Source organism: Oculina patagonica, chromosome 11, assembly GCF_052425735.1.
Source record: "Oculina patagonica isolate OP01 chromosome 11, crgOcupat, whole genome shotgun sequence".
Classification (NCBI taxonomy): Eukaryota; Metazoa; Cnidaria; class Anthozoa; order Scleractinia; family Oculinidae; genus Oculina; species Oculina patagonica.
The window spans coordinates 22024081-22041809 of record NC_135768.1 but is presented as its reverse complement, the minus strand read 5'-3'; the positions used below and the strand labels follow the sequence as shown (position 1 = coordinate 22041809).

The 17729-nt window shown below is 37.6% G+C and overlaps 2 protein-coding genes across 2 annotated transcripts; both read right to left on the bottom strand.

Moving 5' to 3' along the window:
* Positions 1-367: 367 nt before the first annotated feature.
* LOC144631242 (neuroglobin-like) lies at positions 368-6345 on the bottom strand. The gene is made up of 3 exons (XM_078489652.1): positions 6179-6345; positions 1634-1859; positions 368-542 (listed from the first exon to the last, which is right to left on the bottom strand). Exons 1-3 carry the CDS (start codon positions 6343-6345, stop codon positions 387-389), a joined length of 549 nt encoding a protein of 182 aa, XP_078345778.1. The 3' UTR covers positions 368-386.
* Positions 6346-7503: 1158 nt separating this feature from the next.
* Positions 7504-17404, bottom strand: LOC144630931 (uncharacterized). The gene is given in 6 exon segments (XM_078489289.1): positions 7504-8155; positions 9025-9250; positions 11506-11745; positions 15094-15321; positions 17258-17379; positions 17381-17404. Coding segments are annotated over 6 exon segments (984 nt in total). The 3' UTR covers positions 7504-8011.
* Between the last annotated feature and the right edge of the window lie 325 nt (positions 17405-17729).

Genomic DNA, 17729 nt, shown 5'->3' with positions numbered 1-17729 from the left:
GTTATTTTCTGACTTTCTAAAAAAGATGGCGGCTATAATGACGTCATATAATGTCACACTCAACAAAAAATATGTCATCTTGTAGAGTAAGCTAAGGGCTTTTTACTCAGTGCAAAATAATTCCGCTGCACATTGATAGAACGAAAAAACCCCTTGTACCACGGTGGGGTATGAATTTACTTCTACCCCAGAGGGTTAATATGTATTTTCACAACGGTGTAGAAGCAAATTAATTTTAATGCTTATAATAGTTTTTTTTTTTTACAATTTACACGAGAAGTGTCTTTGTTACAAATTAAAGACAAAATGTGTACCGTTGACCAGCTTTTTCGGATCATGTGAAAGAATACCAGGCCATTGGTGTTCCCCACCTTTTGTGTGGGGATTTAGCGGCTGCTGATCACGTGGTTTCTACTCTTCAGTCCATACATCATAGTTGTCGCCATGAAGTCCACCATTTCGCTCCAGGCCTTCCTCACCTCTGCTGTACATGTGGCCTGGAGCATATCTTGTAGCGTCCAGAGGAAAGCTTCCTTTAGCAACTGATGAGAATGAACCAAAAAGAAAAGATACTGAGTTGTCTGATTCCAGTTGCTGGGATTGTAAAACATCTATGTTGGCTAAACAGAACGACGACTTCAGGGCCCGGTTGCATAAAAATACTTAAGATTACGTGAGATTTTCTGCAGCCATTCCCTGCGCTCTGAGGGGTTTTCTCCCGTGCTTACAAGGATAAATCGGGAGAAAATGTACCAAAGAGCACTGGAAACACCAAAACGCTTTGAAAACATTCACCGGAACGCAGAGAGCTGTTGCAGAAAATCGCCCGTAATCTTAAGTATTTTTATGCAATCGGGCCCAGGACAGGAAAACCGAACCAGAAGGGCTACGTCACGGTGAATTTTCAGATTTGTGGTCTTTACTGTTCTAAAATTAGTTGTAGGTAACTTAACCCATGAAAAACATTTTCTTCAACATCTAAAGAAAAATATAACCTTAATTTGCGGAGAGATATCAAGTTACGGCTAAAATAACGATTTGTTTTGAAGACGCGCGGAAACGACATGAACCTTTATTTTTCAAATTGCAATATTTTTCCATCCAAACCATCCGCAGTGCTCTTATAGTGCTCTTATATGGCAATTTTTGCTAAACATGGACTATTATTTTTTGGTTTCCTGCGACACAAATATAAAATTTGTGTGTTCAAAACTAGTTCGTTGCTATTCCATTTTAACGGTCACTTTTAAAAAATGAAAGTTTTTTCCACACAAAATTTACGATACATGGTATGCCAGATATTTGTGTTCAATTTTGCCAGTGGTTTAACCAACACTGATTCTCCCAATTCTCCATTCTCCCAAGTGTAACAGATCAGGTTTTATTAGCGATTTCTTCCCAATGATAGAGTCGCATATTTGATAGCCAAGAAAAAAAAAGCGTATAGTAGGCTACAAATAGATTTTAGATGGATCATAAATGGATGAAAATTCGCTGGCGATCGCTATCGAGCAAGTAAATCGCCATGTGCGCCACGGTGCATTCTTTAAAGATTACATAGTGTCTACAGCTTCATGGTAACAGTAGAAACAACCCGGTTTATTTCATTGTAATTGTAATAAAATATACTTACATCAAAGTGCTCCATCTTCAAAGACCATGGTCGATGTCTCTCTCCAAGGTTCATTAAATATTGTGTGAATTTTTCCCAGTCGTTCAAAGATAACACAGCATTTTCCAGTGCGCGCATAACTATTTTTACGTGAAGGTAAAGTGACCGAGAACTCATTATCTCCTGCTGGGTCAGTCCTTTAAAAGTGGGAAACATGTTAAGTACTTCGGGGTGAGTTTCAAACAGTCTGCAAATTAAATAAGATATGTTTATCAGTCATTGTTATTTAACAAATTGTCAGGTGACCCATATATGGTCAAGACATTTTTGTTGTCCGTGATGTTTAGAAGTAGTTGAAACCCCGCTACATCCCCGAGCTAGTGCTCGCCTGCCGATCGGCTGGGGAAGGATAGCTATTCTAAATTATGGTATCATTCCCCAATTTCAGATTATTCATATGTGTTTGCTTTTAAACAAGGAGTGCACCCAGGGAGATTTGATGATAACAAATCTTCACAGAAAATCCCACGATTTACGATTAAAGTCATTAAAGTAATTCACTTTCCCAGTCGCCGACGCACAGAGCCTCGGCCCAAAGAGTGCCAATGAGATGCCAAAATGCTTCATTACGCTGGTTGATTATAGCTTTTTGGCAGACATATTCATATTTGCATTTTGTCCCTGCTGCTTGAATGTGCCAATTATTATATAATGTGACAATAAAGAGGTGTTTCTTTAAAGGAGAAGTTCACTCCAGAATGGCCATTTATTTTCTTTACGCCATTTATAAGTTTATACAAAGATATGTTATTCACCAAAATTTCAGCCTCCAACGTGCGCTATAACCCTACGAAATCTTTCTCTGAAGTACCCAAAACTCGACCACTGAACGCCGCCATCTTGGAGCTGATAATGTATGCGTGACGTCAAAGAGCTCAGCCTGAAGTTTGGCGGGAAAATTTAAATACTCGAAACTCCTTGTTTCTTTGTATTGCCTTTGTTTGTCAAAATGCCTGTTTGTGCAGCTCCATTCTGCTCAAACAGAGCTCCAAGAAATTCAAAAAGAGGTGTTTCTTTTCACCATCTTCCGATAATTAAAAGAACAATTGCTAAAAAGCGGACACAAATATTTGTGTGTTCCGAAAACTATGTAGAAGACTGCTTCAAAGTAGATCACAGATACAGTCTCCTGCGTGGAAATAACCACAAAAGAAAGAAAAAGCCAGACACAATACTAACCATTTTTAAGAAATCTCCTTCTGTAACTCCATTCAAACGACATGCAAGCGAAAGGAGGCGAAAGAATAAGGAAAAAATAGAGGATAGTCATTTTGCTTACCGTATTTTCCCAATCAAACACCCCCGCCGTTTATTTCAAACTTGCCCTGGTAAACCTGACGTTTATTTGAAGCCGGTTTTTAATCGGGGTCCGGTGTTTATTAAAGAAGTGCAATTATCTGTAATTTTTTCAGGTTGATTTATTATTATTTATCCTTCGAGAACTACGATTTTTCTCGTCGTCCCGCCCGACAAACTGTTCCTGGGTCTCCGAGGATGATTATTACCAAAGTAACAGTATTGCATACGGCACGTGCATGTTGCAATCAAGATTTGTTACAAACAGAATATAAACAACCAATGAGTCCATAAACGGCAATGTCGCCAACGTCCTCCCCGGTTATAAACGTCCTCCTCCACTGTTATAAACCGACAGTGCGTCAGTCATGACAACACGAACGCGAACATTGCTGTTTCATTTTGTTTTCAGCATCCATCCCAGTTATTTTAAGCCAGACGTTTCCTTGAACATTATAAAAAAATACCAAAGTAGCAACCCGTACCAGTTTGTCGTAGTAGTGCTATTTAAGAGAATATATTTACTGATTTGCTCGACCACAAATAAACGCCCCCGGCGTTTAATTAAAAGTTAGCAGTTTTGACCCGGCGTTTAATCGGGGACCTACGTTTAATCAACAACAAAAACAACCATTTTATTTGCCAGAAAAAAAAAATATAAATACAGCATGAACAAAAATTGCTTAAATGGGCAAAAAAAACTAGCTTCTCATAATAGAAATAACAAAACGGGCTAAGTTGTTAAAATGCTATGACTGGGTTGTTTATGTAAATAAATATAGAAGGGAAAAGACAGAGAAAAAGATACAAACAAGTAATAAGTAAAGTTAAAATTTTGCTTGATCTAAAATGAAATAATTCAAACATTTCTAGCTCAGTCAGTCAACTACAAAAAATGACATAAAGCTCACTTGGGAGTTGCGATCTTATATTTGATCAAGAAGAGTTTCTCTGGTTGATAAAAAATCCTCCCTGAAATTACGTAAGTTAAAAGTGAAATAACATAAACGTATCATTGGTTGGTATTGCGTCTGGCTCTTTCTTTTTAAGCGATGGCGTGACATCGCTTTTATGCCATCGCACGATCGGTTCGTTTTGTCTGTTTGGCCCGATCGAACAGAAATCAAGTTTATCTTAACAAGAAATCGCCACGTAAAACACAAAAGCAAAATACTTCTGTGCAGTTAGAATGGAAAACTACAATGTATGAACGAAAGAGACTTATGATATATGATGGAATCTATTAGATTGAGTAGACAGAAATTTCTAATTCTTAAAATACAAAGGGTCGCTGTGAGCAAGAGACCGTTTGACCTTAAAAGCTTGCTCGCGCGTATCGTATGTCGTTTATCCGTGATATCACACTGCAGTATAACGCAATCTTTGTTGAGACAACATAGGGAAATCTAAATAAATAATAAAAATATAAAATAAAGTATTACTGTTGTTCAATTGAGCAAATCTACGAAGAAAATGTATTATTTGCATCCTTGGTCTGCGAATTCATAACAACTGCATTTATTTGAATTCCATCAGATCCTCGGACTATACTATTTATACAATCACTAACATTGCTTCTTATTTTAAAAAAAATGTAAGATGCAGTTGGATAACAGTCTTTTCGACACACAAGGTGTCAGCTACTATTATTTACTTTAAGTTTTCCTCAAAATTATGTAAGACCCCTCGTGAAACGCCATCGCTTCTGCATGCATCGCGTGCCAGTTATTTTGTGTGTGGGTATTTTCACGTAGGAGACGTGATCTTCTTCGAAGCAGTCTTCCGTATAGTTTTCGGAACACACAAATATTTGTCCATTCTTATAAGCCATTCTTGAGCAATTTTCTTTTAGATATTGAAAGACGTTGAAAAGATTTTTGTTTCTCCTGGAGCTCTGTTTGAGCAACACGGAGCTGCACAAACAGGGATTTTGGCAAACAAAAGCCACTACAAAGAAACAAGGAGTTTCGACTATTTAATTTTCCCGCCAAACTTCAGGCTGAGCTCTTTGACGTCACGCATACATTATCAGCTCCAAGATGGCGGCGTTCAGTGGTCGAGGTTCGGGCTACTGCAGAGAAAGATTTTGTAGGGTTATAGCGCACGTTACAGGCTGAAATTTTGGTGAATACAATATCTTTGTATAAACTTTTTATTGGCGTAAAGAAAATAAATGGCCATTCTGGAGTGAACTTCTCCTTTAATGTGTTAATAAATTTGGTATTTCTAAAGCAGACGTACTGCATAATTTTATTTGCATTTGAATTGCAAACAGTTCCTGAAGCATCTGTTTCTTTAAAACGAACTTTATAAATGTCTTTTAGACAATTAAAGTAGTGAATGATCTTAATCCTATTTCTATATTCTGAGTTTGCCAAATATTTATTTAACGCTCAAAAGTGTAATAGTTTATGGAAATATTTTCAGCAAAATTTCATAAATTTTTGTTTGACTGTAGTTAACCTTGACATTATTTATGTTTTATTGTCATTGAGACCATTTCGACTTCCGAGAAAAATCTAAAGTTACCAAAGCCACGGCCGGCGGATAAATAAAATCGTGTTACAATTATAAACAGTGTGGATTAAAATAATTTCTTATACTGTAATTTTGCTTGATTTTGTTTCTAAACAAATTGGCCTCGGTAGATAAACCAACCTCGTTCCCAGAAAATATATATATGGAATGGAAAAGATGACCCTCCACGGGAAAACACATTCACTGCACATGATGAGGTTAGAATTTCGAAAATGTTTAAAACGTGAACCAGGACACAACTTAAAACAGTGTGGATTGAAATAATTTTTTATCCTGTAATTTTATCTAAATTTTTCCTAACGAATGGTTTGTGTGCTGTGTACAAACGCCGAAAGCCGTGATTCAGAGACAAACGAAAACTGATATGAACTCGAGGCCTGTGAAATAATAGGCGACACCTTACGTTTTGTGTTTGCGGTTAAACATCTTTCTTTTTGTGTCAACTTTGTATTTTTTTCGTTCGCTGTGGTGAACATACCCTTCATTTTATAAATACAAAAGACTTAATAAGATTTAATTAAGGTAATAATATACTTAGCACGAAAACTGGCTGTTTGAATAAATTTGGTTCTTTTTTTTCTAGAACAACTTGCCTTTTTTCGTGCAGACGGATTTGAGCAAATGCTGCAATATTCAATTCATACTTTACTGGAAGGAAAGAAATAATCTTACCGTTGAAACATTTTCTTTCCTGCAGCGGTTTTCACGGGCTCGACGAGTTTCCAAGATTCTGTTAAAATGTTTTTTGTTTCTTCTGGAAACGAAACGACGGTAAAATTTGAATTTGACTTGAACGCTGATACTTCATTTCTGTTGAAGAGCGACGAGGAACATCCCATTGTGAGCAGCGAATATTGCATGCAAACTGCCATTCCAAGTGCCACAATTTGCATCTAAACCACTTCCTTTACGATTTTAATATTGTTTAAGAGCTTTCTTTGATAAGGTCCAATCACACATGAGTCACATATCCTGTCAAACAGCTGCAGTTTTCTTGTTCGGAGAGAAATAAAACCAATGTACGCGCACAGTTTTATGACGACGCCCCCACCTTTGCTTCTTATTAACCATGTTCTAAACGAGCAGGGGACTGGGTACGAATTTTAAAAATTAATTAAATTAAAAAATAAACCCTGCTTTCTGAAAGAGCATCTAAAAATTAGTTTATGTACAAAATTTGATTGTTATTGGTTTAAACACATAGGTATGGTTCACTTTTAGAAATCGTTAAATAAGAGAGCTTAGTATGGATTGGATGGACAGCTGTCCCTCCAATCCATACTAAGCTCTCTTATTTTAACTATTTTTAAAAGAGTACCATGCCTTTGCGTTTAAACCAATAACTCTAAAATTTGGTTAAGTTACTTATTTTGTAATGCTCTTTCAGATGACGGGCCCAATTTGTCAATTCAATCGATATTGAATATTTGTACCCAGTCCCCCGCTCGTTTCGAACATGGCTAATTGTGTTTCATTGTTTTCAAGAGAGGAACTGCCTCCAGTCTACACAAGGACTGATGTCATATGGTTTTAGATTGCCAAGAGAGATTACGGAAATCTATTCGATTGCGTGCGTGCTCTGTTTAGGCGCATCGAAATTGCCTCCATCCAGTATGTGAACTTTATTTTCTACTGTAAGTACTTTTAAGCCGGGGACTCGCAAGATGAGATTAAACGTGATAGCAAGAATTATCAAGGCTTCGTTTTTGATTGCGTCGCGTTATTGTCATCAAAAGCAATGCCAATTTAAAACCTCACTTTGTTGCTTGGTGAGTATAAAATTTTAATGTATATGTATATCAGTGTTGTAGCAGTTTATATTTATCCTTGGTGAAATTTCGTATTTTCCTTTTTTTTTTGGCGTATGGTAATAAATGTTAATGGGTATAAAACAAAGAAAAGTACCAGATTGTTCCAAAAGTAAAATTGAATCACAACATATATTCTGCTTAAGTCATCGGGCCATGTTTCTCGAACAACTCTAGGGGTAAGGGGTACCGCCGCCGAGGTTTTGCTACATCCTAAACAGTCGTGGTAAAATGTGCAGTTTAAACCCCATCGGGACAGGCCGCAAAAGTGACGCTTTTTACACTTGCCTCTCCGATTTTTTAGAAAACAAGGCAACCTATGGAAATGGCAAGGCAGGGTAAGACAAGGCATGCAGGTCGGCTTAAACGGTTTATACGACGCTTTTCATCCTTGCCCTGCCAAAAATAAAACTAACTCTTGTCAATACTTAACGCTTGCCTAGCCGGTGATTACTAAGATGTAAATGGGGTTTTAAAATTAAGTCTTCCTGAATTGCTTACCTAAAAATTTCATCACCAGAAATACATTCAATGTTTGATGTTCGCGAGAAGTCTTGCTTCTCGTTTGGATTCTTGACGAAATGCTCTATCTTAGATGTTGATTATGCATTTATAGCTAGAAAAGTGTCTTGTTTTATAAAATGTCACCAGTCTACTGGGATATCCGCCTCCTATGTCCTGATTCTTGAGTAGCTGGTCACGTGATACACGCTCTCCTCAGTCCCTTCATCATAGTTGTAGCTATAAAACGAAATAACTCGCTCCAGGCCTCGGCGACAACCTCAGTACACTTGGATGAAAGCATGTCTCGCAATGTCCACAGCAGAGCCTTCTCTACCATCTGTTGGCTATACCCCAAACTCGTGCCCCGGGCCTTCCCGGATTTGAAATCCAAGATGGCGACTGGTCCAGACCGACCGCCATCTTAGATGTGTAAAACACCGAGAAGACCCAGGTAAAGAGTTTGGATTATAAGATAGTTAAAAAACAGTAAGTGATCGTATAATAAATGAATTATCGTATAAAAAATCTCGAGCAATTGAGGATTCACACTAGTGATATTTGAAGTTTTTTTTTAATTGAGAGAATTTTCAAATATCATCCGTGTTTTGAATCTTAAGATTACTAGTACTAATTGCGAGCATAATAGCTGGAGTTAATCGTGATGTGGAGCATAATACTTAGGGTGACGTAGAGTACATAACTTCTAAATTTAGTGGCTCAGGGCGTCAACCCCTAAAAACCCAATTCTAGCGTAAGTACGTTTCAAATAAAAACTCGTATTAGGTAAATGTGGGTACTTCTATAGTTGACTTTAAGGGGAGGCTCCGCCCGAAAGGGGTCCTTTTTTCAGGCAGTGTAGGTATATAAAATGATAGGGGTTTCACGAGTTAGAGTATACAAAGGGCAGGGAAAACTGTCATTAAGGTATTTAAAAGAACCTTTTAAAATATCACGAACAGACCCACTGAACGGTCTATTCATTTAAATATTTCATGGGCTTATTGAAGTGAATAACTAATACAAGAAATGCAGTAGCCCTTCTCTAGGTATGTCAAAGGCTTACCATTTTCCTATCGAAGGTATACGAAAGGGTAACCTTTTCTGTCGAAAAAGCTATATGAAACGGGTAAGGTTGTTGACTTAGGGGCGGAGCCTCCCTGTATAAAATTTTTTCCCATTACCTAATTTTGAGAACAGTATACATACATCAAAATGTTCCATCTTCACCGACCATGGTAGATGTCTTTCTCCAAGGTTCATTAAGTATTCTGTGAAAACCTCCGCGTCGTTTAAAGCTAATACAGCATTCTCCAATGCCCCCATGACCCTTTTAGCGTGGAGGTGCAGTGATCGAGAGTTGATTATCTCCTCTTGCATCAAGCCCTTAAAGGTGGGAAATATTTCTCGTATTTCCGGATTGGATTCAAATAGTCTGAAAACATGATCAATTTTGATGTGGTGTAAGTACTTTAGATTATAATAGAAGTTACTGCACCGTTTTCCCATTAAGAGCGCAGTGCCAATTTCCATAAACGTCAATTAGAATTTCATTAACACATAAGTGTGATGAAGTTAGCAAAAGAGCAATCATTTCTTTATAGTAATGCTAATGATACATTTCTTTTCTGTTCTTGAAGTCCGGGTAAACGTTGTACTGATTGATAATGCATTAGAGCTCCTTAGGGACGAGAAAGATTAAAGATTTATATCACGTTTGTTTTGCGAAGTGCTGGACACAGCTAGTATTTATCAGCTAGTATTTAGTATGAAAATTGAACGACTACTCAAGAACTTCCTGAATTACGCGGTTAATATTCGGCAATGTTTGGCGAAAGTTTCGAATCTACTGGAAAATGTTTTATTACGTATCAAACCCCTTTAGGCGATGGTAGATTGGGCGATAGTTCCCGAGGCTGAAAGAATGTCCGAGAAAATGTACAGTTTCCCGAGAAGTGAAGCTTCGAGGGCTTCGACTGGCCATACTGAGGGTGCATTGAGAATTTCTGAAATCTTCCGCTTTAGTGTTCGTTGCATTTTGGTCAAGTTTTTTTTTTCGCAGCCCGCTTCAGAACTGGCGTTTCATGTAACTCCGCCTGAAATGCACACTTGTCTCCCAGGGCAACGTGGTAATCAGAAAAAAACTTCTCAAACAAAAGCAAATCAACTCTGTTTTTAATCTTTAATTAAAAAGCGAACAAACAGCAATTGTCGCCTTCAAATCTATATACATTAAATTCATCCAGGCAACGAAGCAGATAATATCTTTAATTTGTGTTGATCATCTGACTTTGGTCTTTAATGCTTTTTTTTTTTCCGCTCAACCTTGCTCGCGCGCATCAATATATCGGGAAATGCTTTTTAATAAGTAACATGTCTCTTCGACCTCGATGAATATGTAAAAACATCTTTACAGTATCTTAACAAATGGCCAGGTCAACAAGATTTGTAATATCGGGAGGTCTGCTGGTTTCTCTGACATTGATCAATAATTGCAAAGAAGCTGCTTTCCAAAGAAGTGATCGAGAAACGCGATAAGACGAAATAGATACGGCAGATGCAACGTGGAAGTGAAAATAAACACAATAGATCGAAAATTAAACTTGATAACTTGTTTTTCTTCATCTCTCTCAAACTTGCCGATATTTGTTTCCTTGGAAACATTCTCTTTTTAATGTACATCAACTCTCACTTTGGAAATATTATTACACTGCAATATATGCTTTAGAAATTTATATTGGCCGAGGAAAAGGCTATGAGCACTTATGTGAAAGAAAACAGGAAATAAAAACGGGTAGTTATGAAGGTGAATTAAAAACACTAAAATAAACATGTTTGACATTCAAGATGAATACGTTTTAGTTCTTTAAGCACATTTGCATTTTGATTGATTTCTTTTTACACGCAATGTCATTTTGTTCCATTTGTTTCATCAATTTTCTTCACCTAGTATAGATAAGTGCTCTAGATTAGAAAATTCACGCTCTCCGGCATCGTCAACGGACAAGAGAGTGTCATTTTCGATAACATAACCGAAACACGTCGACAGGACAACAGCATTTTCCCCACATTTTTTTAAACTTTACAAAACTTAACATTACCACTTGACAGTACTACTGAGAAGCTTTAATTTGAGTGGTCAAACACTAGTTTTTTATTCGCAGACATAAGAGTTAGAGCCATATTTGCAACATAATAAACAGTACTACATGAAAGTACTGCTCGGCAGTTTTCATTTGAATGGTTGCACACTGGGGTTTCATTTGCAGACTTAAAAACTAGAACCACCTTGTACAGCATAATAAACAGTATACCACATGAAAGAAAAGAGCTCAATAGCTTCCATTTGAATGGTCACACAAAAGGGCTTCCGATCCACAGACTTAAAAGTAATAACCACCTTGTATAGGCATAATTAACAGTACCTACATGAAAGTAGTGCTCAGTAGCTTTCATTTGAATGGTCACACACTAGGGTTTCGTCCACAGAATTAAAAGGTAGAACCATCGCATACAGCAAAATATAAATTAGCACATGAAAGAAGAGCTCAATAGCTTTCATTTGAATGGTTGCAAACTAGAGTTTCATCCACAGAACGTAAAGTTTGAAGTGACACGAGATTTGAGCTTGGTATTTGAAAGTGAAAGGGTCAAAGCTATTGTTATTTACTGGGATAAAAATTTACCTACCGTATAAACATCTTTTTGCCTGCAACAGTCTTCACAGGTTCTACCAATTTCCAAGATTCCCTTAGGATATTTTTTCTTTCCTCGGAAAGCGGAATATCGCTTATTCTGGAATTAGAAGTTGGCGTTGCTGAAGTTGAAACTACTACTTCAATTCTATGATTCAGTGAAGTGGTACAACCCATCGTAAATAAGGCGACTGTAAAAGCATAAATGAATTTGTGTCGAGCACTATTGAAAATAAATTGGCATTAACTGTAATTTGCATCACTAACTATCGTGTCACTTATCTAATAGCTACCATGAAAAACACTCGACGTAAGTAAGCTGTGGTTCGAATTACCTTCACTTAGAGACGTGTCGATTGTCTAAATCCTTCACCCTATGACAGTCTTATGAACACTTTTACCATTTGTATTATGCAAACAAATATTTCCTTAGTAAAATTCCAGTCTAGTCCACTTCGCTTGATTCTAATAAATTAGGCAGCTTTTAAAAAACAGTAATTAGTAGTAATTAATAAAATGTTAGTTTTTTTAGAGCGATCCTTGGTTAAAAAGAACCTGTCTTGCTTATCAAATGTGACAGCATTTAATCAGAAAGTAAAGTAAATGATGTCCAACTGTCATGCGATATTATGACAGAACTAAAAAGGACAACATCCACACATAATTAAAATCATAATTTTTATGGAAAATTTAAGCCAGATGGTCGTCTTTTTAAAGTTAATTATTATTAATCTGCACGCTATCACGTGGGTATCCAGTTACAACATTTTGTAATTGGGTATCAGTTATTGGAAACTTTAATTCACCTATATTCGTTGAAAATACCTTTGACCCTCGGGAGTGTTTCTGAGGGACTTTTTCAACCTCAAAATTTGTTATTGATGAGATTAATTAGTAACTAGACCTCGTTTTGCACAATTTAGAGGGCAATCCCGCTCGTAATTTCAACTGTCACAAGTTCAGAAATTCACTTGGATTAAGTGATCTTATGGCGTAAATCTTCCACAGCTGTATTTTTATCGATATAAATGCCATAAAATATAGCACAGAAAATGTTCAAGATGAACTGTCTTAACTTGCTGTCAATATGAAAGGATATTTCGTAAGAAACACGTTGCCGATTTCGTGTTGAATTAGAACAAAAAAACGGCTTTTGCATGTTTATGAAGTTAGATGATTGATATGGCCATAAATTAACAGTGATGTGTACATGTATGGAAGGTAAGCGTAAACAGAATGTTAGTCTTAACACAGTAAATGAATTTTGGGTGCAGTTTTTAATGGATTTTACCTAAATAAAATGGCTCGTTCAAAACTATGTAAATTTACCCTTTAATTTAGGATCGCTAAAGCGGAAGGAATTAATTTAACCAGTTTACGAGTGAAAATGGAACTGGTTTTGGTGGTGATATGCTAGTAAATGACTGTGGTAAAAAGAGAACTCAATTCGGTGGCGGCATGGTTGTAAAAAGCTTTGGTAAGAAGGGAACTCAATTCGGTGGCGGTATGGTTGTAAAAAGCTTTGGTAAAAAGGGAACTCATTTCGGTGGCAATATGGTTGTAAAATGATTGTGGTAGAAGGGGATCTCATTTCGATGGCGATATGGTTGTTAAATGACTTTGGTAAAAAGGGAACTCATTTCGGTGGCGATATGGTTGTAAAATAACTGTGGTAAAAAAGGAACCCCTTTTAGGTGGCGATATGGTTGTTAAATGACTTTGGTAAGAAGGGAACTCATTTTCGTGGCGATTTGCTAGTAAAACGACTGTGGTGAAAAGGGAATTCATTTCCAATCGGTGGCGATATGGTTGTAAAATTACTGTGGTAAAAAGGGAACTCATTTGGTGGCGATATGGTTGTGAAATGATTGTAGTATAAAGGGAATTTTGGCGGTGATATGTTAGTAAAATGACTGTGGTGGTAAAATGCCAGTAAAATGACTGTGGTAAACAGGGAACTGTGAGGTGTCAAACGGTTATCTTCGCCGATCGCCTAATATAAAAAGAAAATCTGATTAAACTTAAAATAACTATTTTATCAATAGTTTCACTAGACCTACCTTCTGGTTAAGTTTGACAATCTTCAGTGTTTTTGATTTTGCACACCTCCAGGCGATTTTTCCTGATGGCTGCTCTTAAGTTTTTGGTTTGCGGGGAAACGCATTTGGAAACACAGAAAAAAATGCAGTGAACGCAGCCGAAACCTTCGAGGAAATTCCGGCACCATGGAATGTACATGGTACGCGCGGTGTAATAGACAAAACGAAATGGGAAAGCAACAGTGGATGCAGGGTAAAAAAGGACCTCACTGGGAAACCATGGAAAGCTTACAGGGCTACGTATAGTGTAACGCAAGAGAAAACGCATAAGTGCGCATGGGAAACGAATAGGTCTGCCCAACCTATTTGAAGATTTAAGAGGCTGTCTCTGTAAAAATCACCCGCTCGAATTTAGTTTTGCTTGCAACTCTGGCAACTGAAAAAATTCACCGAGGCTAGAACTAAAGCAGATTTGGTTTGATTCAAAATGATTTTCTGGCCGCGTTATTAAGGGACCATCAAATATTTTGATCCCTCCAGGCCCGCCTCAGGGACTCGAATTTTAAAATATAGGCATATATCGAGCTGCTGTTAAATATTCATTCACATTTTTACCAACAATTTTGATATCAATTTGCTAGATTCCTTAGCAAGAAGCAAGTTTTCCTTCAATTTATCTGGAAATGCGAAATAAAGGATGTTTTTACTACTAATAAGCATCGAACGAATGCTGACAATGATCTTGCTTAAGTTTTCAAACTTGGGACCTAGTTGATGACTGGGGTTGATAACTATAACCTACATAGCCAAAAAGTGTAGTCGATTATCGACCAAAATATGCAAAATTCCATGTACGATATTGTAACAACACATGTCGAGTATTTACGATATTTTCGCCTATATCGAGGTCGACCCACTCTAGCAGATTTTGTCATAAATACAGCTAACGTGCTTCGCAGCTCGGGATTATTCCACCTGAGGCCATTTTCCAATCCCAAAATGGTTGCATTTGGTCACAATTCCAGCAAACACTCAGGCGCAGAAGCCCATTACCCTTTTAGTCATTACCTTCAAAGGACGGCTAGAATCTTGTAACCGAACCAAAGCCAGAGTTCGAAATCATGGCCACATTTCCGGCTACATAGCCTATCGAGAAAACAGTTCAGAGCCGAATTCTTCGAGAATCAGGCGCTGAAAATCCATGATTGACGTTTTGAAGGAAATTGGGGAATAGAGGGCTTAAATATCCCCATTTAGATCACTCTAAAAAAGATCGAGAATCAGGTGATGCTGCTTCCACAGACGAGGCATCGTACGCAACCAATGCGTTATGCTGGCTGCGTAACGCGGCTATGAAATCATTTTGAATCAAACCAAATCTGTTTTAATACTTGCTAGAAGTTGGCGGGAATTTGAGTGCAGTAGCAGTTTAGCCAGTGACTGCGTAGCTTTACTTCGAGAAAGCTATATCCTTGTTTAAGAGAGACGTTATTGTCCACCCTTTTCACCGCTCCAAACGTCAATTTCCACCTGTCAATTTCCACCTGTCCAGATAATCCGGTTTTAATGCTCGCCCTTTGTGTCTCCGTCCCAGCTCCTCCAAGTAGGCAGTAAAACTCACGGCATCATCCAATGCTGACACAGCGTTTTCCACTGCTCTCATTACACGCTCCGCATGACTAAACATGGCATTTGACGTGTCAAGCTGTTCACTGTTAAGACTCTTGAATTCTGGAAACAGTTTTGGGAGATCTGGTTTCATAAGAAACAGCCTAGAAGAAAGAAAAGCTTTTATAGAAAAAAAAACTGACCGTCTATAGAAAAATTGATTGTTTTCCATATAAATTTCGGATATTTTGGTTTGAAATCGAATGAAACGGTCTGGTCTGATGGGAAAATGTCGAAAACATGACCAACGTAACTTTAAAGGTGCTCCACTTTCATTAGTCGGACCATTTCGTATATTGAAATTTACCAAGCAGTCATTGCCCCACTCTTCTTCAGCGATCTTTCACAAGCACTAGGGATTGGGAAAAAATGCAAAAATGTTGGAGTCTACTTACTTGGTTGGTCCTGTTGTTTGGTTGGACTGCTCGGGTTTCAACCTCGTTTCCAGGGTCTACCCCGCTTTCAAGATGGCAACTGGGCGAACCGCCATTTTTTGAAAATTCGTCGCCAAGAAGACCCTTGGCACGAGGTTGCTCGGGTATGCGATCAAACAGGGAGCATAGTGAAAATTTTTCTGAACCCGATTTTAGAAGGATTTTAGCGTTTGTATTATTTGTGGATCCGAAACGTTTAAAGTATTTCAAGTTACAGGATATATACAGCTTAGCATGCGTAGTTTGTGGACGGACGGATAGAATCAGACCATGAAAAGAAAAAACAGCTCTTGTTTTAGGGCTTCGCAGCTATTTATAATTAGTTGTTGCGAAAAGAACTGCCACCTACGCGGGTTACATGCAGCTTAGGTCGCTACCTTGAATTTCATATACTTGATTGCAATTTTTAAAAAAATTGTTATTTAAAAAATGCGGAGCGAGACTATAAAAAGGTCCCGTCTGGCATACGTTGGCTTCCATTTTAAAACGTCATGTCGGAGTAAAGGTGGATTTCCAGTGACGCGTATTTTTTTACGTGCGTTTACGTGCGTGAAAAAAAAATTAGAGACAATGTATGAACGACTTGCAAAAACGTGTACGCAAGTCGTTTATACATTGTTTCTAAATTTTTTCACACACGTAAACGTACGTAAAAAATTACGCGTCAGTGGAAATCCAAAGCGCCCCAAATTTTTTTTTTTAATGCGAACCCTCATATAAAATATATGCTACCAATAATGCTTTCCGTACAAGATTTAAAAGAATGAAACAAAAAAAATTGTACATTCATCCTGAAAATTCGAAATTCGTGTTCACCACGCCCAGACATTGTTACGAAATGAAAGCTCAAATAGATAATGATGAACACATCAACCGTTTCAGTGGTTTGTTTTCGTGGACCAAGAATTTAAACAAGACGAAAAACGACGTTTGGGAAGCAATCATTTTCTGGCGAACTACAGGCGACCCAGGAGAGTACGCTCTTTTCAAACGTGGCATGTTTATATTAAATTATCGTGAACAGAAAAAATCCACAATTGCAAATGCAGCCTGAAGCGATAACTTCAAAACTACAAGTAGCGCTTTGCTCTCTATACTTTATATGTGGTATATGGTTTACTTAAACGTTTAACTTTAGCAATATGTAAGCAGGTGACCCTAGGAAACGATTTTATTTCTTATGAAGCCCACGCCATTTTATCATTTTATTCGTTTTCTTGCAACGCATTTATCCAATTCCGGTTACTGGTGGTAAGCTCGGGCACTGGCGAGTGATTCTGCGTCTTCATGTATCCTTTACTGTTGCTAAGCCTTGTTTTCGATTTTTGGAACCTCACAACAAAACGGCGATTTTTTTACAAGAGAAACTGGTAGACAATTTTAAGGTACTTGCTTGTGCCGATTTGATTCTATTTTTAGTTAAGAAAACAAGACAAGTTTGGATCACGCCACACCAAATTAAGCCAGTTAATTTCAGTTATCAACCAATGAAATCGTCTTAATAGAGTTTGTGATTGGCAGGCTGAACAGTTCAGCCTCCTCGTGTAGGATCGCCCAGTGTTTAAATAAATACAGCTTATCAGTGGCTACCTTGTATGCAACTTACCTGAGAAAGATTGTTTTTCCAACCAGCGTCTTATTCATCTTCACTAGACCCCACGAGCTTCTAACAAGGTATTTTTCTTTAGTCGAAAGAGGTATAGACACCAAATTTTTTTTCTACATGTCTTTTCATGGACGCTGAGCAGCCCATTCTCCGCGTTCACTTATTTCGCTGATCGAAGCGACTGTAAAGAGATCTTCAAACCTACCCGTTTAAGAAACGTTTTAAAATTCTTAGATGCTAATCATTTTTTATCAGTAGTAATGCGATGCGTGCTGCTACGCGCTGATTGACACGAAATCCATCAGTTTGTCGATTCAGTCAACTCCGAAACACATGTGCGATTTTAAATTTTAAATCTTAATTTTATTCAAATATAATATCGTTTATTTCAGTTTATTATAATGTAATATTAATTTGTCTTAGGTAGTTACCGTAGTCACACACGACCCCTCAAGCATGTATTTGCTTTAAA

Excerpts from the sequence above, each read along its gene's own strand:
- LOC144631242 (XM_078489652.1), bottom strand. The coding sequence starts at position 6,345 with ATGGGATGTTCCTCGTCGCTCTTCAACAGAAATGAAGTATCAGCGTTC. Across the intron at positions 1,860-6,178 it reads GGAAAGAAAATGTTTCAACG|ACTGTTTGAAACTCACCCCG; the intron begins GTAAGATTATTT and ends TTTAATTTGCAG. Across the intron at positions 543-1,633 it reads TGAAGATGGAGCACTTTGAT|TTGCTAAAGGAAGCTTTCCT; the intron begins GTAAGTATATTT and ends CATTCTCATCAG.